Consider the following 25,889-nt stretch of genomic DNA (forward strand, 5'->3'; position numbering starts at 1 on the left):
TTCACTCGATGAATGATAAAGGGCTGAGATCACAATTAACTGTTCAGTGGTAGATGTGATGAAATTTTTAAAAAGCCCTGTCATGCCTAATACTGCCTGGAATGTTGCAAACATCATTTAACGCTTTTTTTATTTTGAATAATATCAAATAACAGGATTCAGGTCGCTTTTGAAATAGGAACTCCCTTCCTAGATTCTTCGGGGTCGGAAAGATATTCTCTCACAGGCAGCAAACACGGCCTCGTATCGTGTCATATTCTGGCGTGTCTCACGTCATCGCTAATAAAACAATCCCCTAACAACATCCTGGCAGCAGTAGTTTTCAATCTACTCCCCCTCTCGATATGACGAAGGACTATAAAAAGCCTGAATCTCAGGATACCCTTTAACTAATTTTGATTGGAGAAGTCACGGTCTGAGAGAAATACTTTGCCACCCCATATGTAGCCTCGAGAAATCTTGCTGCTGATACAAATCATCCTCGGAAGTACTCGAACGCACGGAATCAGTGCGTGCTGCAGTTTGAAAAGGATTGCTTCGGTGGTTTTGTTCAAGATATAATAATGATAATGATAGTAATGAAAATAATAACACGAACATAAATGAATAGATAACAAGATATTGAAAAAAAAAATTTTTTAAATGTGGCAGATTCACCGGGAGTCGAACCCGTGACCAGCCGAAACACGGTCTAACACTATAGGCGCTGTACCGTCAAGGCTTTCATGTTCACGTGGGGAATTTATTTGCCTGTTATCAACGAGCCAGGTGATGCATGACTATATGACATCCCCCTAGTACCATTCAATCCGTCGCCATATTGAAAACGCGCCGCAATTGTGACTAGATCGCGCAGGTGGCAGAGTGATTCGCCGAAATAGTTCCAAGTAATCTTATATTTCGATAGTTGTACAGATTTTTCTCAATATATCGTATTTATATACCTCAGTGATATAAAAGATACTGCTTGCAGTTGACTTTACGTTTGAACGGCCTTTTTGAAAAAGTTTTTAGAAGCGAGGTCAACAGGGTCAAAAGAAATAGTATTTGGCGCTAATGATGTCAGCGACATGGCGGATTAGTTCTGAAGTTCGAGTCGATTCTCTTGGAATCCATTCTGCCGATGCTCACTGTGCCGGCTGTGATTTAAAGGGGCAAATTAAGTTTGGGATTTTGGTCACCAAGATGACTAGCATTCGAAGTCCCTTCCGTGCACCTCCTCATTCTGCAGCATACTTATTCTCGATAATAATGATTTTGCAAGTGTTGTGAGGTGGTTTGGATTTGTCTTGCAAATCTAAAGCCAACAGTTACATTCTGTTTTGTTGAGATCTTTATTGCAATAGGTGATTTTTTAAAGGCTCACGCCGTCTGCCCGTTTACATTGGTCGTCGCTTGAATGAAAATGACACACTCCACTGCCGTACCGGTACTCCAGTAAATATATGTGAACGAACGGCGATCCCCTTTAAACATCCTGGCAGCAGTAGTTTTCAATCTACCGCCCCTCTCGATATGACGAAGGACTATGAAAAGCCTGAATCTCAGGATACCCTTTAACTAATTCTGATTGGAGAAGTCACGGTGTGAGAGAAATACTTCTCCACCCCATATGTAGCCTCGAGAAATCTTGCTACTGATACAAATCATCCTCGGAAGTACTCGAACGCACGGAATCAGTGCGTGCTGCAGGTCGCTTTTGAAATAGGAACTCCCTTCCTAGATTCTACGAGTTCGGATAGATATTCTCTCACAGGCAGTAAACACGGCCCCGCATCGTGTCATATTCTGTCATGGAACTTTCTAAAGTTCACTTATGACATTGACAAAATATAGGACTACACTTCTGCAAAGTTTGATGAAAATTGCAGCGTTGATTTTTTTTTAAATCACGAAAATGTATGTACACAAAATGTGCACAGACCCTACAGCAGATTTAATTTTGTACTAAGCCCTAAAGGATGGTTTCCATCGAACGCGGTTATCGCAGCGATTTGCCATCCGTTTGTCGTTCCAGCGGTCGCAGAGGATCGCTTTCATGGATTTCTCAAAAACAGTTCCACCAGTGTAGTGCGATTCGCTAAAATTGCGCCAGCCGCTCGTTTATCGATGGAAATCACTTTCTAACTGATTTTAGTGCGATTATCCGCACGATTTATATAATCCAACCAAGACAAACCCAAAAGCATTTTGAGAAAGCCCCTCCTTGTTGGCATGGTTGTAGCTCTGTTCAAAGCCTGTTGTGGAGGACGCAGCTTGCGATTTCTCACAAGGCCACAATTCCATAATTGCACGGTGAGTGAACATTTAAAGTTGCGAATATAAAGCAATTCACATTGGTGGCTTCGCACATCGTATTGCCTGCAAACGTTAGAAATTGGTACGAGGATAGAAACCCCATCAAAGGATTAATTCAATTGCAAGGCAGACATTGCTGCCCTGAAGTTCGTGACGGCACTTTGCTGAATTCATAGTACAGTTGAGACCAAGCCTTTGTTAACTTTCAAAATCGATGCGCAAGACACCGATTATCGTGTTCCAAGTGCCACAAGTTGTTGCCTGGTTTTCGGAGCCGCTAGTACGCCCACGACGATGCCCAGTACTTCACGGTCAGCCCATGAGCCACATTTCCATTCGAAATAGCGCAGTCTTTCCGATGGGCGAGTAGGACATCATGACGTCTCAGTTAAGAACAATGGGCGTATTTTTGTTCGGAAGGCTCGGAAGAGAAAGTCGCCTCCTTCTCCAAACGGGTTCTCTTCCATTGACTCCGCTGACAAACGAGTTCCCTTCGGTAGAATCCTGATAGTCAGACCGTGATACAGTCAGCTACACAGAAAAGCAAAAAGCAAGTGTGGTTATTTGATGATTCATCAAAACATATTGACCTGTCCTGGGAGAAATCGCCAGGTCGCCAGCTGCATGTGACTCTGTCGGAAACACCGGGTCAATCCGTGTGTTGTCGTCTTTGGTGATCTCACCACCTTGCGATTAATGACCCTCTTCCCAATGGCTGCACCGATGAAAAAGCGGCTTCTGATGACGCAGCCGGAAATGTCCTCATTTGAAAGCCTTCTCCTTCTCCACACACTATACCTTCTTTGTACTCCTCTTCTCCAAGTTGCTGATGAAAAATTGCCCTCTTTAGATAAAGCCAGCAGTAAATAAGAGGAAGTATTCATCTGAAGACTTGCCTTTGTATGACAAGCCAATGTAAGGCATTGAACTTGTAAGGCATTGAACTAATGCATTGTCCATTACCCTCATTGTAATGTTTGTCCATTGGAACAAAGGGCTTTGACCACCTTTTTGTGGAAGCCGCCTCAATTGCTCCCCACTTTGTTCTGCCTTTGGCCACATCCCAGCTATTTCGGTCTTTCTACTTCTGGTCAAAAGGACGGTTGTGTCCAGCTCGGCCTCGATCGTATCAGAGTCTAATTTAGCTTGTTTGCGACCAAATCCTGCAACCTGACAAATTCCTTTGTTTTGTTGTGAATAAGTTTGCAAAATTCTCAAACTTCCGTAATTTTGTTTTCCAGGCGGAATTGGTGCACACCACGTGCCAATGACGTCATGATTATGTTAGGATGGGTAGAAAGATACAAGCTGCAACATTGCTGTCTTAATAGCTGCCGCCATAGGTAACAACTAGCAGCCATCGCCATAGGTTACAACTAGCAACCATGCAAGTCCTTCGGGTATATTAGACAGGCTTCATCGGGTCTGGGTAATATAACACCTCACAAAGAGGGATGCCCGACAGATTTCAAAATCTCAAATTAAGCGAAAATGTGTGCCAATAATGACATTATCAGATCAAATCACAACTCCTTGACCCAGTCTAACCATTTCAGGAAAAGATGTCCTGAATGGTCCTGTCATTAGGAAACCATCGAAGACGATGAACCTCATTTGGTTGAACGATGTAAACCACGCGCTCATCTTGGAGAGACAAAGGCACGACGACCAATGGTGGGGTAGAGACTTCAATGGAGCACAGAGCACTGAGTCTTCAACTACCGCTTCGTGAAGCTGGTGATTTTGAGTGGAAGCAGCGTTTTTTTAGTAAAAATTTGAAAATAGTAATTAAAAAAAATCCGATGCGGGCGCTGATGCTAAAGCGTTTTTTTGGTGTGGCCTTATTTGTGGTAAATACATGGCTGGGATGGATCAAAGTGAAATTAATTCGCCATCTGTGGTCGAGTCTTAAACTACAGAGTCAGGCCATCACAGAAATATGCTTTTTGATAGTATATTTAAGAAAATGTGATCTCACTGGTCAGTTTAGGCCTTGTATTTTGATAGGGCCATATAAATGCCAGGGTGTCGATTTGACAGATATGGTGTACAGAAGTCATTTTTCTCAGACAATTGGTATCAGAATGTTGTAGAAATTTATTATGATGTTTGTAAAGGGTTATAAAATTTGGTGAAGATTGATTGGCCCTAGGGATACCTTTTTTACTAAAACCCATGAACACGTAATAAACACAGTGTCTAATACAGGGCTCTGGCCTGATGTCCGAGTGCTATGTCCTGCTCAATCAATGCGGAGGTCTTCTCGATACCAGAGCAGCAAACAAAATAAAGACACCAAACTTGTTTTTAACAGGTTTATACGCATTTTATTAATAAATATCATCCTCAGGAACATGAAGTAACCACCAGTCTAAGAATGTCAGTAACAGACGCCAAGAACCTATACATTTCATGTATCGCCTACACAGGGTATAAAGGTATCAGTTTACCTGTACAAAACAAAAGATACATTAGCCTCCTCTTCCCCCTACACATCACAAACCAAGTCATATTTTATGGTAACCGGAAAAACGCCGACCGACCGACCGACTGACCGACCAACCTTCCGACCTACCAACCCAAGGAGTTTCGTAGTTGAGTCACAGGTCTCATAAGTCAATGTGATATATCCAATCCACGATAGCAGGTCACGTGAAATGAAATTGTAAACAAGCGCACGTGCGCTGGTCAAATGACAACAAATGCATGTTGCGCGTTGCAGTTCATGCATTGCATCGGTCGAGACACTCGAGTAGAAAAACTACAGTGCATAGATTAGGCCCAAATCATGTTTTTATATCCACCGACCATGTAGACAAAGCATATCTTTAGAGTATCGTTATCAGTTCCTTACCGCGTGGGCTCGTTTTCCCGGTATAATTGACTGGAGATGCTGCTGTCAGACACGTCGGACTCCATCACGTCCATTGCGCTGGGCACTACACAGATACATGTGCTATAGAGAAGCGAAAGGGATACTGCACTATGACGGTAGGTTGGCAGGTCAGTCGGTCGGTCGGTCGGTCGGTCGGCGTTTTTCCGGTTACCGGGCTATGAGGCGCGAATGGGATGCCGTAAGTGAGGTTGTCAGAGTCGGCGAGTAGGTCGGTCGGTCGGTCGGTCGGTCGGCGTTTTTCCGGTTACCATATTTTATTGCCCAGCTGAGATGTGCAGCAACTTGTAGTGCTTAGGGTACACAGTAGAACCTCTCTATAAAGGACACCCTCGGGACTGACAAGTGCTGTCCTTAATAGAGAGGTGTCCTGATACGAGAGGTCAAATTGATTGGAAACAACCAAACTGGGACCAAAACTAGTGTCATTAATAGAGAGGTTGTCCTTAATAGAGAGGTGTCTGCTAAGAGAGGTTCTACTGTATATAGACACCCAGATTGGCCATGGAAAGGTGCTGCAGTGCATAGTGTATCAGCTCATGCAAAAGAGTAGACACTGTGCTGGTCCGTGCTGAGGCCCCAATAATTCTCGGGTGGTCAAGAGACGAATTGAGGAATGTCTACACTCCTAGAATGGAAAATGGAAGCAGCAACTGAAAACTGATGACCCTAACAGTTTGCCTACATTTGAACCAGGAATCCCCATTTAGACAGGCAGACATTCCATACTTTAAACCCAATACAATATCATTTATTGCATGTTTATATCAGCGGGTAGTTCTCTTTACTTAATACATTGGCAAACCTTCTTGGTCAATTCCTCGACGATCATTTCTTGCTGACCAAAAACACTACTAGGCTGTGGGCCAAAACCAAAAGCTGTCATTCAGGGGCAAAGTAAAAATGCTCCTTTCATGATGAATTAGGTGATAACATCACATGATTATAAAGTTCTCACCAAAAAGTGGCTCGATAACCAAACATACTGTCTTTATGAGAATATCCAATGCCAAATGCAGTTATTCTAGTTCATCACTACACTCCTAGGTGGCCAAACCTACGTCCTTTAGAACTGCCACCTAGGAGGAAACTCTTGAACTAAAATCTTTCTATCAGTTATACAGCAGTTGAAATTATTTTCTAGTTACTAATGTCAACATATCTGGCTAAAGTACATCTTTCTTTGCATAAACTTTTGTTCATGTGAAGTAGGCACCTTACTTTTTGCAATAGCATTCATACTCTATCCCCAAAATTTTGTCACCAATTCAAAGACTAGCCCCTGATTTTGACCCATGGCCTCTTAGCAATAACAATATGACTGGGACACAATTTGTTCTATAAAAGTCTCCTATGCACACACGAAAGTCCATTACGCACCCGTGTACAAAGAAAAGAAGTAAATGTACAAAAGAAATACTGGGTAAAATAGCAATGGACGCTTTTGTTGTAATTCTTGAACACAGAGTAACGATCCTGCACTGTAACTTGCCCAGATAACTCCAAGTAACTGAAAGAAGAGAACAAAACAACCGTTAGTAAAGGAAAAATAGCTGATTCTACGCATGGATACAGCATGTCAACTCTTATATTCAAGTCCAAGTCCAAGACGAAGTGAAATCAACAAATAATGTGTGTTTTTCCGAATTCAGATTAGGGACTTACTTACTAATCAAAGCAATAAAACATAACAACAAAAGTCCTGCAACTGGACAAAGGTCAGACATGTCCTCTCTATCAAGCCCTTATGGAGTTGGCATGTGGTTACATATTGTACCTCAAATGAATCGTCCGGCTCTTCCTCATAAAAGGCAAAACGTGATGTTCTAAGATTACTCCATTACAAAATTTGATTTGCAAAATAACTATTTCTTAATGGCAAGCTGGCAACTTCAAAAACTAAATCTTGAGCTAGGTTTCTGTGCCAAGCGCTCTGCATTACATGTACAGTGGAACCTCCCTTAGCAGACACCTCTCTATTAAGGACAACCTCTCTATTAAGGACAATCTCTCTATAAAGGACACTAGATTTGGTCCCAAATTGGTTGTTTCCATTCAATTTGACCTCTCTAATCAGGACACCTCTCTTTTAAGGCCAGCACTTGTCAGTCCCAATGGTGTCCTTAATAGAGAGGTTCTACGGTACTTACCTTTATTAGATATCCAATATAAACAAACGAGTGCACAAGTGGTAACATTGTCGCCGTTATGATGAGGGGTAAGAGGGAGTATCCAATAACACCGAGACACTGCGAGTATGTCACTTCACCTCCTAGGGCTCGGGCCAGAAGATAGATGATGAACGAACCGCACACCCAGATCGTGATGATCCATGACACAACCTGAAATCGATTCATGTTTACTCATAAAAGCCTACTCTGCCGACTCTTATTAAAGGGGTACGCCGTTCGTAATTACTTTTGGTTCAGTTAAATAGAAATCCACTAATACACAATGCCGTAGTGGAGTTATTGTGAATACAAATTTGTTTAAACTTGGTATTCATAGTATTTGTATATCAGACTACACAACGGCAATGTTGAAATTTATACATTTAGTACGCATTTTTGCAATTGGACGTTTTTAAATTCAATTACAAATTCAAAATTTTTAACGAACAGCGTAGACCTTTATGGGTTGGCAATAGGGACCACTATTTTGGCTAGAATTTGAAATCCAAAAGCGAATTAGAACTCCTTCAAAATGAAGTGAATGCCAATTCCAAGGGTGGGAGTCTGTTGTTTGTCTTTCAGAGAACGGCCCCCCATGTTTTGAATTGGCATTCACCTCATTTTAAAGAAGTTCTAATTGCTTTAGGATTTCGAGTTCTAACCAAAATGGTGGTGCGTATGGCCAACCCTTAAACACATGGTATCACAGCAACTCACTCTTCATTAACAAATTATTCCGGTCCCACTTATAACCGAAACAAAGATTATGCTTAGTTCGCAAAGATAATTTCTAGGACAGGTGTTTTTGCGAGAAATTTTGATAAAAGTTTTAAATAATTGAATTAAAAAATTTCCAACTGCGGATAAAATACAAACTGAATGCCTGAGAAGCTACACTCAGCATTTTTCTGAGCCACCAGTAAAAACAAAATGGAGTTCCTTTGGCCTTCCAGTAATTAATAAAGGACCAGACAGCCCCAAATTAGACACCTTCTCCGCCACTGCACCCTGACACTCACCTTAAACTGTCCATACAATGAGAGTAAAGAATACAGCAGAACAACGATGAGAGGTCCCCAGAAGTCAGGGTTGTCTCTCACGATCTGTCTGTTGAAGCCAAGCTGTGGTAGTGGGAACAGGACACATCGCACTTTGTAGTAGATATCCTTCAGATCTATATCCAACTCCTCCCTAAAGTGTAAATTCAATGTGATCAGAATCAAAAACAATTTGCTTTCCGGTCCAACAAAACACCTGGGGTAGACCACTTGCTTTGTAATATGTTAGATGACGACGAATGTCTACTATGGAGTATAATTTTAAAATTATTTTAACAACTAAGTTCTTCTAGGAAGTAAATCTCACATTTTTTCAAGAATTTGAAAAGTCGTTTCATTGTCAACGTAATTGGCAAGAGGTCAACGAGTCAATGCAAGCATAGCAAAACAAATGAAAAGCACAGATTTTGTGACAGAGAAAAGGCTTTCAGTTTTGTCTTGAACTGAGCGCTAAATTGCTTGGACTTATGACAAACTCTTACAGTAAAGGTTTCTGCACGTCGTCATCATGATCATCCTCCACTTCAAGTAACCATCCAAAGCCCTTGGCGTCCAGATATTGCGACGTTGTACCTCTGTTTCTGACAAAGCCACTGCTGTCGGGATTCTTGGCATCATAAGATGTATTGGCTTGGCCAGGGACTTCCATGGAGCCAGCCATATCAGATTCTACAGAAGGAAAATATCTTATTGAATAAAGGAATGACCCTTCTTTTTGTAAATCCTGCCGCGTGGTTGTCACCGAGTTGAGCATGTGTATGATGTGAAGAATTTGCCTTTTTTTAGGTTTTTCCGTACTGCACTGCATGAGCCACGACTCATTAAATGTAACAGAAACACACATCAAACTCATGTACAGAACATCACTTCTATAATGACGATGGTCCATGGTCATGGACTGATGGAGACCATGTCTCACTGTCAGGTGCCGGAGTCGAAGATCGAGATGACGCGCTTAGTTAAAAAACATTATTTTGCCAAAGACAACGACTGAATGAATGATTGAATGACGACAACCGAGTTCATGCTTGTAGAAGTTTGTTGAACTAATAAATTGCAGAATCATTCCCTTCCCACTATTTACAGTTATATGTCACACGTACACTTGAGAAAAGTGTGTACTGCGACTGTGTGTACTGTGTACATTTTCTACAGGGACTGACCTGTCATTGACGACCCAACATTTGATGGCACAAATTGGAATTCATCCTGGGATATGGCATATTTAGTTGGACTCTCTAGAGTAGCAGCATATTGACTAGGTTTCACTGGATAAGCAGACTGAGATCCAGAGTCACCAACTCCAAGATCTAGAGCAAAACTTTGACTTGAATCCTGCATGTTTGGATTATGAGAAGCCATCTTGCTTTGTTGGCAATCTCAGATATTACCGTTTCTGACTCTGTAAGTTGTACCGCCATCTTGTACAAAATACGTACAGACAACACTGCTGGTCAATTTCGAAGAATAGTGTCCCAAAAACTAACTTTTTTTATTACCTGAAAAAAGTTGATTCTGAATTAATGACTGTGTTTGTGTGATAAAAGTAAGTATTTAGTACGCTAAAACTTTGGGTGGCAGAGTTAAAAAGAGAATGCCCGAGACAGGGAGATTGGTTTTAGTTACAATTTTGTCGAATAGGCGGCGCTGCTAACCAGGAAATGAGAAGATAATTTTGTTGTAATTAATAAATACGACCAACATGAGCCGAATATATGAAAACAAGCCGCTTCAGTCAGTACCTATTGAAACCCACCAGTGGAAAACACTCTGGAAACCCGCTACTTTACAAAGGTGCGTTCGAAAGGGGTTGTAACTGTTTGCCTACAGAAAACCTATACAGGGTCGTACAAAAAAATGCTTGCCTTTTGTTGCATGGTTGGCTACATATTAATCTTCTCTCTCATACGAGCCAAGCCAGTTGTGGAGTTCTTTTGCTTTTCCTCTTGCTTCAATATGCATCTTTTCCAAGAAATGAATTTGGAAGTTCACAGGCTTACGGGAAAATAGGCTAGTAGTGCCACTAGTGGGTTAACTTACTTATTGTTCTTAGGTTTTCCTTTCAGCGGCAATGGAATCCTGATTGAAGGTAGCATCCAGGGAAGATCACGACATGTCATAGCAGATTCTGCAGGCTCAAAGGTAAGAGATTTGCTGAATGTATTACTTGGAGTTAGAACTGATATTTTTGGACATCAAAAGCTGTTCTGAGTGCTACCGGTTATTTTCTGAGTCATTGCCTCAGAAGGGTCTACCTAAAACAAATTTGTCGGTTATTGAATGGGAAAAGCGTTCAACAAACATCTGTTTCCGTGTTCCAATGCTTTCAGGAAGTGTTAAAGACCACAATACCACCCATGCAAATAAGTTAGACTTGCCCTCTCTTGTGCATTTTGTACAATCTTGGAGTAATTATCTTGACAAGATAATTACTCCAAGGTACAATTCAGTTGTGTACAAATTAATTCCCAGTCTCAATTTTCTGAATTCAACTAGCCCAGGTTTGATAATACCAAAAATGCGAGCTAGGCAAGCTTTTATATTTTTCATAATACCTAGGGTAAATGTTGCACTTCTAAAAAACCATCAAGTCAAAATTAAAAATGCTGTTAGAATGAGGCGTTATTATTGGACCAAACAACCTATCAATGTTTTCTTCTCCAGTTGAGATATCTGGTTCTGCACATCAAACTCCTGAGATGTCACAAGAGGAAGTTTGATAAACTGGGCAAAGAGATTGAACCAAACTTCAGTGAGACGAAGAAAGTTAATATTGGTCACCTCAATTCTTCCTACAGTAAGTCTTGATTATTTTTATTCCTATGCAATATCAGGGCATTCAGTGGTCCAACCCATCAGTAGTTTCAATATTCTAATTTAGTCCAGAAATTTGTCAAAATATGCATAAAATACATGTACCAGTAAAACTAGAAAGCAAGTGAACTTTCCCTTCATCAGTAATACTTTAGGAGGATTGAAGATCACTTACAAAAATATGGAAGGTACCAATCATTTGGACAAAAGTACTCAAACGTAGGAACTTTCAAATATCTTGGTGATGCAATGACGTTCGTTTCTATTTCTTTAATTGTTATTATTTTTATTCTCAGAGGTTGAAGCAAAAGGAGAGACTGACAGAATCTCAAATGAGGAGGCAACAGCTAAGTTAACCTTGCCAGATTTGAAAAGCATCACAGCAAAACACAGCGTATCAGGCTGTTTGCCTTTGTGGATTGAAGAGGCCACTATGGAAAAGATGGACTTGGATGTGGGTGATGAGGTCAGGTTGAAAACAAAAGGAGACAGTCCATTCATTTGTAAGTTATTTTTTTGGCTTGGATGAGAAATAATTGGTCTTTACTCTTGATTTGTTTTGCCATTTGTCTTGGAACAAAATACTCCATGCGGCAGCTCTACCTGGTAGTAACCATGAAAATATGGCTCCCACTTGTAGCCATGAAAATATGCAAGTCCCCTACATGAGAAGGAGATTCAAATAAAAAAAGAAAGGAAAGCTGAGATCAGAACTACAATATGCTGTTTGACAGTTTATAATAGGGTGCTATTACTCACTAAAATTTTCTCTTTATTTGAAGACGACTTCCATGATTGTTTTATTTTGTGAAACTTGAATAAAAATAATGTCCAAATCTAGTAATTGGAAGTACACTCAGTTTCATCTTTTTTTGTTATCTTTCCACAGTTTCCATTTCTAAAATTGAAGGCGGCAGCTCAAAGGCTTCAAATTATGTTGGCGGTGACCAAGTCGGTGGTTCTTGGACGGATAAGATATTTACTGAGAAGATTGAGGTGAAAACTCTGCCCCAGGATCAGCCAGAGGGGGTCGATGATGACGAATGGGTAAGAGAGGACTTCTCATTGTAGATCACGTCTAGACGAATGCATGACCAAGATCTTTTGGTTGTAAAATTGTCAGAAATTGCAAAGCCCAAAAGACGAGGCAGAAAATTTCAGGGTTTGTTTATGTTATCGCCAAGATTTGGAGTAATTTTCAGAAACTGTGCTCTTGGCAACACGTCTTGTCATCAGTCCTACTGGTTAACAAAAACCTGTAGTGCATACATGAATGATACAATCATGAAGTATACAGTCTTGAAAAAGAATTTTTTCAAGAACAAGTCTCAAGACACAATTTTTTTGGCATATAAAATTATTCCATTTCGTCTATTTCCAGGATGACTAGATGTTCTGTTTTGGACTGAAAATTGGTGCTTAATTCAGTGGTCAGAATTGACCCTCGTATTCCCAAAAGGACAAACTGCAGCCAAGATGCTTCAGGAATTCCAATGGCTACATTAGTGACATAGTGACTTTTAGCACAGCCTCATAGACCTATGTTAAGATTCTGCAGGTCATGCTACACGTACCGACTTAGAATACCAGTAAACATTGTATTGTCACTATTTTCTACTGTGGCATGCTATAAGCTCTGCTAGACAAGACTGTAAAGTCCTGTTGACTGCAGAGTAGAGATTATATGATTAACACATCATTACTGTACCGCATGTACCAGAACAACATCACTTCAGCATGTACGGTAAAGTGGTACAATGATAGCCTTGGTACAATTACAGTACCTACCTTGTAGAAACCAGCTGGCATTACGCAGAGGCGTGTTGAACACAGAGACTACAACTGCACCAGGGCTACCTTACACTACCTTACCTTACAGCTTATAAGCTTATAATCGAACCCTTGCACGTTTTCTTTACAATAGGAGGAGAACATACAAAGCATGATAGTGGTAAAAACTGACAAAAAGATCTGGCCCTCATTAGCTGAGAACAAGCTGTCCGAGACATTGTGCTCTTCAAATTTTCATATTGTTTTCTTTTGTATTATACATTTCATTTACATTTGTATATCTTTGTACAGGACTATACAATAAAATTCTATAAAGCAGTGCATTGTGCTATCTTTGTGTCCTCGAGTATGACATATCCTCAAACTACTTGGCTCCTGCTCCTGTTGGTGTCTATGTGACATTGTCTCTAGCCACCTCCTGGTTGTCATCTTTTTGGTGTAGTTGCATTTCCTTCTGCCTGGTATGACTATCGTGGCCCTTCTGTCTTTGTGAATCTAGTGTCCCCTGGTCTCAAGGCATCTGGATTTTGCTGGTTGTGACTGTTGTTGTGTCACCAGTTGTGGCATTGGCACAACTCTGACCTATCAAATTTTTTGCCTTGTGTAATGGTTATAAATGTCCTTGGAACAAATCATTTGCTTGGCGCTGATGATCTCTGAGGTATTAAAGGTCATCAGTCGCCAAAGAGCCATATCTTAATCTGTCATCAGAGGACAGACCTGTCCCTCTTTTCCAGGGAGAATTTTCTTACTGCTACATCGGATTCAGAGCTTTGTTTGGTGACTATTTGACTGGTTGTGACACTGCTCAATATGACTTTTGTTGATATGTAGTCTCCATTTACATGTGACCCTGTTCGATGTCTCCAGTTGTGACATTGCCTCCAGTTAATTTTGTCCTTTTGTGACGAAGCATGTTCAATCTGTTCCAGTCCCCCGCTGAATCAGTCCTCTTGGTTTCTCTGGTTCTTCTCAATCGTCTCAAGCATAGTTCGCCAGCTGGCCACGGAAAAATCGAGACCGAAGTATGTTGACGTCTGTACAGACGCCATCTGGATGATAACCGATCAACAGAGCTGAGACCAAGACCCAACTGGACGATCGAACCAAACAGGTTTAGTCACAACATAAAAAGAGGTAGCAAAGAGGCTGCAAAAGATTCAAAACCAGGCAAAACAATGTCTGGCAATATAAAAAGAGAGCTGAAGGCATATCATCTTGACCAACAACGTTTTTACATATCATTAGTTCAATGGTTTATTGTATACACTTAAAAGAAGTTGAAATTTCGGGAGTCAGGATGCGGGCAATTGACCCGATACACTGATGATGCCAACTGCCGATAACATGGTGCACTCCGGACGAAGTGTTTCTCAAGAGAGACGATTGCTTGACAAGTGCAGGCACATTCTTGCTGTCCGGTTGCAGAGCTGTGGTTGCGAGTCTTTCTGTCCTCATCGCCAAAAAATAGTTAATATACAGGCACAAAATTCATTCCTAAGGCCTTTGGTAACCTCATTCACGGGCATCCCGGCAGATTATTTAAGAAATGAACCGTACAGAGCGGAAATGTAAGGCCTACGTGTGGGTCCCGTCTCAAGAAACCTTTACCTACATTACTAAAATATTGATTTCGTATAACTTCTGCTCCAGTGGAAGTGAAATAGCGTTAATTCATATCATTGATCATACCGAATACAGACATTTCAGGGCGTTGGCGAACTTGCGGAACATCACACTCAAGCGAGGCAGTCCATTCGTTTTACAATGTTTTATGGGAGTGATGTGCGCGAGAGCACGTGGGAATAGGTTCGAAAGAATGGTCGGATAACGATGTTGTTTGCTTGAATGTTAAAAGCCTTCTGACTTTACTTTATTGAAACAAAGTTTACATGGGTCATGATGGAACTGTGAATAATGAACCAATCAAAACGCAGCATTCATAATCATAATCAGTTTTGTTTATGCGTTTCAAAGCAATTAAATACTGTCTTGTGTGTCCTTCGTCGTAAACTTTGATGCGTGGATCTTTATTTGTAAGAACTCCAATATGCATAAATTCACTGTCCTTAACATGGACTATACATATATGATAACATCCGTTTCATTATGGGCAAACTTCCGGTCGTAATGTCCAATCAGATGCTTGTAAACTCTTGCATCCCCTTTGTAAGCATTGTAGGCGAGCCAAACAGAGGCTAAGGGGGAATTCCTGTCAACTTTGCCTTTGGAAGTCACCACATTTCAAGTTACTAATGTTTGCGAGCCTTCTTTACGCATATCAATGCGATATTTGTAATTCCAACCAGCTTTATGTCAATCTCAAGATCAATGCACACTCGGCGAATCGTTCCGTTGCCGATGGCAAACACAATCTATTTTAAGGTTCATTATTCATGGGATTTCCTCTTCAGGGATTGCAAAATGTGGTAGTTGTCCATACTTATGTTTTAGGAGAACGCTTTAATAAACCACTGAATATCATTTGAACCTGAAATGTTCAAGGAATCCTTGTTGTTCTAGGGTTTTTGCATTCGAAGTCTAGCTATGGAGTATATCATGGCTGCGATTCTATCTGTGATATTGCTAGCAGTTCTTCTGCACAAAGGTAGGTATGATGCTGAGCATTGCCAGCCGAGCACTAGAAAAGGTCGATAATTTCTGTATTCTCTTCCACAGCACTGTGTAGACCATTTACAACCATGGCCAATGCATGTGATTATAATCTTCCATGTTACGAACGAAAGTGAAAAAAGAGACCAGACTCCTTCACTATTTCTCTTTACTTCAGTCCACCACTGTCTGATTGGTGTACCGGTATTGCTGATCATGCGACGAATTGTCCCGTTGAATCTGGAGACATGAGCAGTTTAGTATTGGTGTTGAACCATAATCTATAAGACCCTTATGATTACCCTAATATGCAGGCCTACCACCCCCACCACCACCCCCAACCCCACCCCCGATCATGCCACCAGGGCCTAAGAATGTTGAACCATTCAATTCAATTCCAGTTTATCAAAATCCATATTGAACTCATTTAGGGCTATTACAGAAAACAGACATACAGAGTGGAACCTCCCTTAGCGGACACTTCTCTATTAAGGACAACCTCTCTATTGAGGACACTAGTTTTGGTCCCAAATTGGTTGTTTCCATTCAATTTAACCCCTCTCATTAGGACACCTCTCTATTAAGGACAGCACTTGTCAGTCCCGAGGGTGTCCTTAATAGAAAGGTTCTACGGTACTTACCTTTATTAGATATCCAATATAAACAAACGAGTGCACAAGTGGTATGATGAGGGGTAAGAGGGAGTATCCTATAACACTTAATAAAGAGGTTATTTAAATATTAAGTAGGCCTAGATTATGATCGCATGATGCATGTTCGTTGTATACATTGCGTATGATAGATGAGAGTAGTATATCTGTAAAATGACTGAAAGCGAAGTACGTGGTACTATGGTACCAAAGTAACCGTTTTGATTTAACTTTAAGAGTAACCAGCCTGTTACTCTAGGTTTTAAACAATGCATTTTTCGCTTGCATGCTTATTGCCCAATGTATTGGGTCAGTACAAGTTTAAACCAGGATAAACAAGTAGTGAAACCCATCCTGAACCTCATCGTCCTATATTTCCTTTAAATGTAGGGTATAACCAACCTTGGTGATCACGATGGGAGAAACCATGCAGTGACTAAAGCAAATGCTGGCCGGGTAGTGGCGGCCGGGTACCGTTGATGAGAAATGATCAGCATGACACCCGTTGCCATGGGTACAGGGTCGTGATGCCTTTATAATACCCAATATGCCAGCTAGTGATACTTATCGAATTGATCACCACCATCAGAAATATTGATCTTGTCGAATCAGCACGTTAATAATGCAGTATGCTTGCCACCGAAAATTCACACTTTTTTCACAAGCCTCAATCTCTACTCTGATTATACTCGGACAGTACACGGGTGGACAGTAAGCATGGTGCGAGTCAAATTTCCCCTATCGACGCCGCGATTTTTCATCCTGGCATAACCAGTGCTTTTCCATATACTTAGCTGCCTGTCGATATTTTACATTCGCACCGGCAGCATGACATCTGCCTGAGACAAGACCACTAATGAATATTCATAGGTTGGAGGGTCCAGGCCTATCTATTAGACGAGTGCATGTTTTTTACTCTCAAGTACATATTTGGAGAGGTATTGAAAAAATATTTGTTGTGGCAAGTCTACAGATATAAAGAAATTATTTGATGAAAAAATTAATTTGGAATTTTGCTAATTGGGTAATAGGGGGCGTGTTTTGAGTTTTTTCTGCCAGTTGGCTGAAAAGAGTGGAAATATCAAAGTCTGTCTAAGTTGTCGATTATCAAAAAATTTCCGTGGTCAATCACCATTTTATTTTTCACCATTTACTTGCCCGACTGTCCGAAATAACATAATCTAAATTTCAGATTCACAACACCACGCGTTCTTTGATGCGTCGCGGTCAAACATTGACAATTTAACTGCTAAAAGGCTTAAAAAATCAATTGTGGTCTTGTCTCACCTTATGTTCGTGTTTTTTTCTAGCTCCTCGAGCGAAAAATTGCAAGATAGGCATGCATCTCAGTGTATACCATGGCGATATTGTTAACCACACCCTATTATAGCTAAACAACGGCTATCCTGCGTTTACATGTACATACATGTAATTGATTAAAGCCAGGAACTTATCATGAAGAATATGTTGGCATCGTTGGTTTCAAATCTATACTAATTGCTTAAAGGCCTGATTTGTTCGTTCAAATAATTGAAAATAGAACATGAATTAGAAAATTGTTTAGATATACGTACTGAATATAGATTTCAACAATGACGTTTGTTATCAATGCAATGCCAGAAAATATGCCTGCATAATAACTGTTCTACATCAATGTTTTTTCCCGAGCCATAAGAAAATGCAATGAACGCGAGCGCGTAGGCCTTTAAAGGTTTTTGCAGAGGGCGTTGAGGGCGTTTGCGCGCTACGGGAATTTTAAGCCCGCAGCACACTAGCCGCCAACTTCGGCGTTCACTGGCGTTTTTTGCCGCAAGAGTCCTGAACGCCTGAAAAAGCGGTTACCTACTTCCACCAACTACGCTGGTGGAAAGTGTGATTTAACAAATACTCGCAGCGGTCAAGCGTCGTTTTCTGGCCGCGGCGACGGCAGCGGAAAACGCTATAGTGGAAGCAGGACTTTAAGCGTCGTTTCCGACCTTCTTATTCAGGTGCTGCCCAGAACTGTGCTCCTATAACCGACAAAAGTTACAGTAAACAGGAGAACGAAATCGCCAAGCTCGTCTGCGAGTTCACCACGCCTACAACCAGCAAAGTCAAATGGATCGACCCTAATGGTCAAGTGGTTTCTACAGACTGTCAGAGTTCCAACCCTAGGTTCACCGTGAAGTGTACGCCGGTACTGAGCCCCACCAAGTATACTCTTGTTTTCAATGCTAGTTGGAGTGATAGAGGAGCTTATGGCTGCGTCTGCGAGTCAAATAGTGTCAATAGTTCCGTCATATTTACTGTAAAAGGTAGGTTAATGTTATCCGCTGTGAGGTTTACACCGGAGGAATATTTGATTTATCAATAACATCAACATGTGCACATGTGTATTAATCAAAGAAACACGGAGACGTTCGAGATATGGTATTAAATCGAAATGGAGGATCCTGTATTTGATATCAGTTTTGTGGCTAAAGTACTACAAAAATATGTCTTCTCCAAACAAGGTCGTTTTCTCCCTGCAGTTCAAACGACTAGTACATTATAATTGACAATTCTTTTCCAGTGCCCCCGGCGACTATAAAAGCATCTTGCATTGTAAAAGATACGGGGAAAACTTGTGATGAAACAAGTCGCAAAAGCTCTGATGTTTTGCAGTTTTCGGCCACCGTTGGATGCTCGTCCCCGTCTCCTACCATCACATGGAAAGATGACTTGGTGAGCTACAACAACATGACACATCCAGTAGACCCCCCTTAGCAGTCACCTCTCTATTAAGGACACCCTATCTATAAAGGACACTGGTTTTGGTCCCAAATTGGGTGTTTCCATTCAATTCGACCTCTCTAATCAGGACATCTCTCTATTAAGGACAGCACTTGTCAGTCCCGAGGGTGTCCTTAATAGAGAGGTTCTACTGTGCTTTGTAGGATAACAGTGTCGTATATGAAGGAATCAAATACTGGAATCAATCTTTCTTTCATTTAATTCTCCAATTGACAAACGCTGGTCAACCGCAGTGAAAATCTTTAAAGGAAGCCCGGCTTACCAAACAGCGACTTTTTTTGTCCTGAATGGAGAGCCGAACTCATTAATATTTGTAGTTTTCGAAGAGCTCATTATCATTCAATACAGGAGTTAAAGCGAAGGACCTTAGCCATTTTACTTAATCGTATACTCGTGTATACACCTCTCCATCGATTTTTGACAAGGAATTTTGTAAAAGAAAATGAATCGAAAGCGAGCAATCGGCCGTTGTTAATTATATGCATATTAATTCAAATATGACGCCATTGCTCTCCGATTGGCTAATGGTGTTGTAAAGTCTCCAGCTCGCCAAACAGGGTAGATTTTTTACCTGTTTGGCAAGCCCGGCTGGCCGAACAGGGTGGCTTTTTAGTGCTGTTTTGCAAGCGGCTCTCCAAACAGGACAAAAAAAGATGCCTGTTCGGCGAGCGGCTTGCCAAATAGACCCGGCCATCTTTAAAACTATCACTGGCGTTTTCACCGGACTCGTAGTGTATTATCCTCCTCAAATGTATGCTGTATTGTATCTCGTTTCAAACCTCAGTCTCTAGCGGCATTCATCAGATATATACAATAGCCATCAAACGCCTTCTTCCAGCCTAATTTGTCAAGCAAGGATCCCAAACGATGATTTGTTGTCAATTCGGGCGAAACCCCCTCGACAACTCCCTCCCCGATTCGTCTTTGCCATGCCAATGCGTAGCTAGATCGGGGAGTTGTACGGAAATAGCTAGATCTAGGTGTGCCGACACGTGGCTGAATGTATGGCACACACAATATCTTATTTAAACAATACACGTTTTGTTAATATGCGAATCTTCAATTGTCAACTGGTGCTACACCAATAGAGAGAAAAATTTGGGGATTCACCGTTGAAATCAACAAGACCATCGCAAGGACACCAAGGAGAAAACACCATGATTACCAGCAGAACATCCTGATTATCTATGGGAAGACAATGTAAGAGTTGCAATCTCCGTAATTGAGAACGTTCTTCTTTGATCTAACTCACGTATTGTTCTTTCTTTTACAGGGATCACCGGTAGACACGGCAAATTTCGGTGGTATCTTGAAGGTTGACACGTGTACAGGTAGCGTGAGCGGCCAGAAGTCAGTAGTCAACTCTTTTTCAGCGACCTGGTCACAACTTGGTAAACCTGGTAAGCTGAACGCAGCGGCTGAAAACGAAGTGGGTGGCAAGTTTGTGGACCTTCTTATACACAGTAAGTTGACCAGAGCAATCATTGTAATATTGTCTTCTTCGTTTTCACGCCAAGGCACACCAAGTACACGTTTGGCACTACAAAGTCAGAATCACTAGACTAATTTAGCAGGAGAAAGACCGGTTTACACTACAGTGGCGGAGGCGGCAAACCGCACGGCTTTAACCGGCCGATGTTGTATCAATTTCGATGCTAGTTGGTAACCTACCACAAAGGTATTAAAGCGGCAATACCGCGACGGTAAACCGCTGTAGTTGAATCATACTTTAATGTGTCTGCACCGTAGGCATTATGTATACGTATTCAATGATAAACAACACAACCTGTAGTCGGAGGAATGTGCTAGACCTGTGACGATCGAAGCAATAAAGTTGCCGCAAATGTTGTCGCTGTACGACTTTTCACCAGTAAATTGGCCTTGAATGTGTTGGTAACACAATTATATTACTAACAGCGAGGTTCATTCAAGACTTGAAATGCAAGGATGTCTGGTTAACCTTGTGAACACTCAAAATATCCGTATGCATCAATAATTGTATCTTTCCCCTTGCACATTTTAATGTGCAAGGGGAAAGATACAATTATTATATACTTAAAAGTATATTCACAAATTCGTGTCGGGTACTGTCAATGAAGTACCTTACTATTGCCATGTTCAAGGTTCGATCCTTTCCATTGCAGAAGAACCCGAAAAAGAAGATACCACCGCGGTGGTAGTGGGAGCCGTCATTGGTGTCATACTGTTCCTGGTCATCTTGGGGCTCGTGGCGTTCCTCATAGCCAGACACAAGAGAAAGAAGATGAACAACGTGGTTTAGATCAATGTGTCGGAGATTGAAACGTTTTGTTTTATGAGAGGTAAAATGGTGCTATTGTAGCCTCAGTGCAATTATAGCCTCAACTGTGTAGAAAACATCTGATATTCCACACTAATGCCAACATGGATGTAACTGTACTGGGGCTGTAACTGTACCAACTTACCTTACATGTACATACTTCCTGATGGGTGTTGGTATAGATGTTTGATAAATATTGTGTGCTACCATGAACCACACCTGAAGCGAACAGTATGTGTTTGTCTTTCTCTGCACCAATTGCAAGAACTCTATGTAAACAACATCCACCCGGTAATTGCAAGAACTCTATGTAAACACCATGTACCCGGTAATTGCAAGAACTCTATGCAAACACCATCAATCAGGTAATTGCCATTCGGAGATCAGCCGTTTTTTTAAAATTCTACGTCATAGATGTATACAAAAACATCGACAGGCGGAGTATCATGAAAACCACTGGTTATGCCAAGATTGGTAATTACTAGAACTCGATGTAAACACCATCCACCAAGTAAACTGTATTTTTTTCAATCAGTATTATATCTGCAGCATGCTGGGTGAACATTGCGTCAGAAATCACACATTATATGTTATTGGGCATTTGTTAAGTTTGAGGTTTTTGTACCAACTGCTTGGATGTTAATTTTGACACTTTGTAGATCCCACTTGTGTTAGTACGGTTGAACCTAGTATAGCGGACAAATATTCCCGATTCCCTATAACACCATCCTGAGATTCAAAGGTTTTTCTTTCTACGTCATGTAGGAGAGAAAAGCCCTACATCTAATGATGCTGAAACACGTTACAATCTGGCACCACGGTTATTTGTAATATCTAATGGCACGTTATGGATTGGAGTGCGACTGACATTGTCAGATGAAAAACTCGGTTTTCCATTTACATTCAAGTGGGCAAAAACGGAAGAAATAGAAAGGATATAGGACGCGTGACCATAAGTGACTATTGTTCAATTTCACTGTTAAAGAGAAAACCCTGGATTCTAGAACTGTCAGTAGAGCGTCCTTCGGGTTTTCTGCAAGATTCAGCAAAGAAAACCGGGAGGCCCATCGTCTTGAAGAACAAAATCACGCAGGCCGTGCATGGTAGATTGTCAATAAATCGCCGCACCATCTACTGGACACACCCTGTTCAACATGCAATATATTCACAGTCGTGATGGTTGTTTAAAGTTGATTTTCTCCCTTCGTTGAGACTAAGAGTATTTAAAAGTGGATAGATGTCAAAATATAGGGAGTGAAAATATTCGTACCTGTCTCGCGTGTATCTTCTTTACTCCGGTTAACTTGTCACAAAGGCAAAAACGTGTCTTAATTGCATAGAGCAACCACTCTTAGTATTATCGTATGTGGTTGTAGCTGATTTGTCCAATGCTTCAAATGCATATCATTCTAATTGGCTGTAGCGTGCATGCACTTTTGTTATTGAAATTAGCAGTGGAGGGAGAAGAAATGAGAGAATGTATCCCCCGAATAAGATCACCATCTGTTCGACTGAATCAAATGGTAACTAGTACATGTCAAACTGTACATGTACTAGCACTGCATTTTAATTTTTACTCGTAACTATATGTATATGTAAATAAATAAACTTAATAGAAAAGTTGGCTTCCTCAGTTTCTGTAATTGCGACGTGCGGCAAAGTCCCTTATTCCTTCTCGAGGAGACGAACATTGGCAAAGCAACACCTCTCCACGAGCCGAAACCGATCGTTCCCTGCACGCTTAGAATTAAGTACTGCTGGCGTAGTTGTTATTGCGCCGACTGTGAAATTAGTTGTTTTCACTATCAAAATAGTAATTCTTAACCATTTTAATGGTAGATTTACTACTTTCTTAGTTGGAACAACTAATTTATGGCTAGTGTTTCTCTAATTTCACAGTTTGTGCAAGAGCAACTTCCAACGTAGTTGCTTTTACTAATACATTTTAAGCGAGTGTGGCATGGAGACTCTAAGAAACTGATAAATAGAAAGGTGTTGCAGGCTTGCCATCTTCCTAGGTACCTACTGATGATTTGATTAAATACACCACTATCGTAGAGAAAAACAAACAAACAAAGACTAAATAGCGCACTTTAATTTCTGTAAGAAATTCACTGGACTGACAAGCCACAAAACGTTCGCTCCTTCGACTCGTGTGCAAAATAATGGGTGATATGAATACTAGTCTAGACAAGTAAATGTTTTTGCTTTTTAAAACATGTATACTCATACGAGGCCTTTTAGTATAAAACTGAGGTAGAAACACAGCTTAACTTTTTTTCATATCACCAATTCTTTACTGAACCGCCGGGTGTTCCATTTTCCAATCAACGAATGGAACATACACCGATGTGCTTTAACCAAGTTGATACTGAGATAAGTCAGTGGTGTTATTCTTGACTCGATCTGTCAATAAGGTGCGACTATTTTTGGTGGACGTACATTAGCCAACTCTACATAACCCGCCACAAAAATAGAGGATCGGATTAAACATCAAAGTGGCATACAATTTGCGGTGTGTTATTTAGACGCGATGACACTACGATATGTAAATGTATACTACCCTCAGCGAAAGCAAATGGTGTGACTGATAAGTGAAGTATCAACCACGAGAGGCTGAAGCCCCCGTACAGAATCAAGCTTGCCCGTGCATGCATGGGTTCTCTGGTGCTGTACTTAACCAGGACTCGGCATAATCAGCGTTAGCACGAATGATGACCATGAAGTTGTTTTATGAAACGCTAGAACTAATTGGAGCAATGCCAAGTTCAGTTAATGCCAGCGTTAGTAACTAACGCCGATCAAGCAATTGGGCCAAGCCGCCCTGGGTTTGCAACTCGGTAGGCATAGACTCAGCTGGGTTAACCTGCAAAATATTCAAGGAACTGCATAACATGATGGTCAGTTGAGCTTGACAACCGGACAGTGTACGGCAATGGCGAGACCTTATTCAATGTAACTGCTAAACACTAAGAGGACCAATGAAGTGGCAAATCAAGGAAAGAGTTTCAGTCTTCTGCGTGCGAATTTAGGATAGAAAAAAAGGAAGAAACATTGTTACCAAAGATCAATAGATGTTTTCACAAATCTCATGCAACGGCTAAGCCATGCGACTGTCTTGGAAAGAACGTTATCACAATGACTGCCATAACCGTCGCATGGACTGATGTCAGTGGACTGACCGGGCAGCGCGGGTATCTCAGTGATATTGTCCGGTTTGTTCAAGGCTACGTGATGATCACCATCTTGGCCATAGGCGTGTTCGGGAATGGCTTGTCTCTCGTCGTCTTCTACCGGGCCAGTTGGCGTAACGATGCCACCATCCACTATCTGAGTACCCTCGCCGTCAACGACACTTGCTGTATCATCTTCGTTGGGGTTGACATGTGGATGTCGGCTGGGTTGCTAACTGTCTCAAACGGAAAGGCGTCAGTCAGGTTAGCTGTACTTTCAACTTTCAGCTGTAAGTTGATAAATTATTTATTCATTTTGTTACAATCCATCTCCGCTTGGATCATTGTCCTCTTCTCCATAGAGAGGGCGGTAGTTGTATGGTTCCCACTAAAACGAGCAAGCATAACCGCAACAAAACGAAAGCGATTTCTCTCACTGGTGATATTTTCTGTAAGCATTCTCTGCCTTCATGCCGCAATACTTGGTGATCTGCGAGAAAGCCAGGAAATCCGCACCTCCTGCTTTTATGACGCAGATCTCTGGTTGGCTTTATTGATGGTGGAAAACTGCCTTTATTATTTTGTTCCCGCAGCATTCATATTTACTGCGAATCTTTTCATCGTCATTGGTATTACTACGTCACGGCGAGCGTTTGCCAAAAGCATGGAGGCCACTGGGAAAGAGAACCAAGACAGGAAGTCCCTGGTCAATATGTTGGTAGTGTCCGCCATGTACCTCGTGTTCATGACCCCGAGCACAGTAACATGGACTTACTTTACGTTTGCAGACCAGTCTAGCGAGCCGACTTATGCCGCAAACCTCGTCAGTTTGGGCGAGCTCTTCATTCAATGGAGTATGCTGAATTTTTGTTTTAATTTTATTGTTTACTGTATCTCGCTACCGTTTTACCGAGACGAACTTAAGAAACTAGCAAGGTTATGATCAATCCCTGCATTCCGTGCTAGTCAACTAGTTGTTCTGGATTAAAAACAAGTTAAAATAAGAATTACATGTACTATTTTAATAGTTAAGACTAATTTCACAGTCGGTGCAGTGGAAACTACCAGCAGAGTATAGTAAAGAATTGTTATATACACAATACTTTTTCATTTATTAATTATAAGAGTGCATGGTCGAATGAATGTAAGAAACATCCAAGAGGCATTACAACTAGACCCGACGTTGAGGATTCAATATAATTGAAAAATGAATTGAAATATTATTCAACTGCATATACCTAGCAGTGAATGATATTTATCATAACCCATCCTAGGACGGCCTATAAAACCTGTCTGGGTTTTGTACTGTTTTAAAAGACAACATGGGTGTGCTAGTTACCTGGCCAGGAGGATAATG

The 25,889-nt window shown here is 41.1% G+C and overlaps 3 protein-coding genes across 3 annotated transcripts; 2 read left to right on the top strand and 1 right to left on the bottom strand.

The window, feature by feature from the left end:
* Positions 1 to 4,615: 4,615 nt before the first annotated feature.
* Positions 4,616 to 9,824, bottom strand: LOC135484053 (protein YIPF4-like). The gene is made up of 5 exons (XM_064765133.1): positions 9,584 to 9,824; positions 8,903 to 9,089; positions 8,382 to 8,553; positions 7,342 to 7,533; positions 4,616 to 6,701 (listed from the first exon to the last, which is right to left on the bottom strand). Exons 1-5 carry the CDS (start codon positions 9,780 to 9,782, stop codon positions 6,564 to 6,566), a joined length of 888 nt encoding a protein of 295 aa, XP_064621203.1. The 5' UTR covers positions 9,783 to 9,824; the 3' UTR covers positions 4,616 to 6,563.
* A 237-nt stretch (positions 9,825 to 10,061) lies between these two features.
* LOC135485003 (arpin-like) lies at positions 10,062 to 13,343 on the top strand. Its single transcript, XM_064766730.1, has 6 exons — positions 10,062 to 10,214; positions 10,487 to 10,562; positions 11,085 to 11,217; positions 11,531 to 11,737; positions 12,124 to 12,281; positions 12,616 to 13,343. Exons 1-6 carry the CDS (start codon positions 10,123 to 10,125, stop codon positions 12,622 to 12,624), a joined length of 675 nt encoding a protein of 224 aa, XP_064622800.1. The 5' UTR covers positions 10,062 to 10,122; the 3' UTR covers positions 12,625 to 13,343.
* Positions 13,344 to 15,254: 1,911 nt separating this feature from the next.
* On the top strand, positions 15,255 to 22,979 carry LOC135485004 (uncharacterized). The gene is made up of 5 exons (XM_064766731.1): positions 15,255 to 15,633; positions 18,277 to 18,582; positions 18,840 to 18,991; positions 20,334 to 20,523; positions 21,205 to 22,979. Exons 1-5 carry the CDS (start codon positions 15,573 to 15,575, stop codon positions 21,339 to 21,341), a joined length of 846 nt encoding a protein of 281 aa, XP_064622801.1. The 5' UTR covers positions 15,255 to 15,572; the 3' UTR covers positions 21,342 to 22,979.
* The last annotated feature ends 2,910 nt before the right edge of the window (positions 22,980 to 25,889 follow it).

The sequence above is a fragment of the Lineus longissimus genome, chromosome 3, assembly GCF_910592395.1.
Source record: "Lineus longissimus chromosome 3, tnLinLong1.2, whole genome shotgun sequence".
Lineage (NCBI taxonomy): Eukaryota > Metazoa > Nemertea > Pilidiophora > Heteronemertea > Lineidae > Lineus > Lineus longissimus.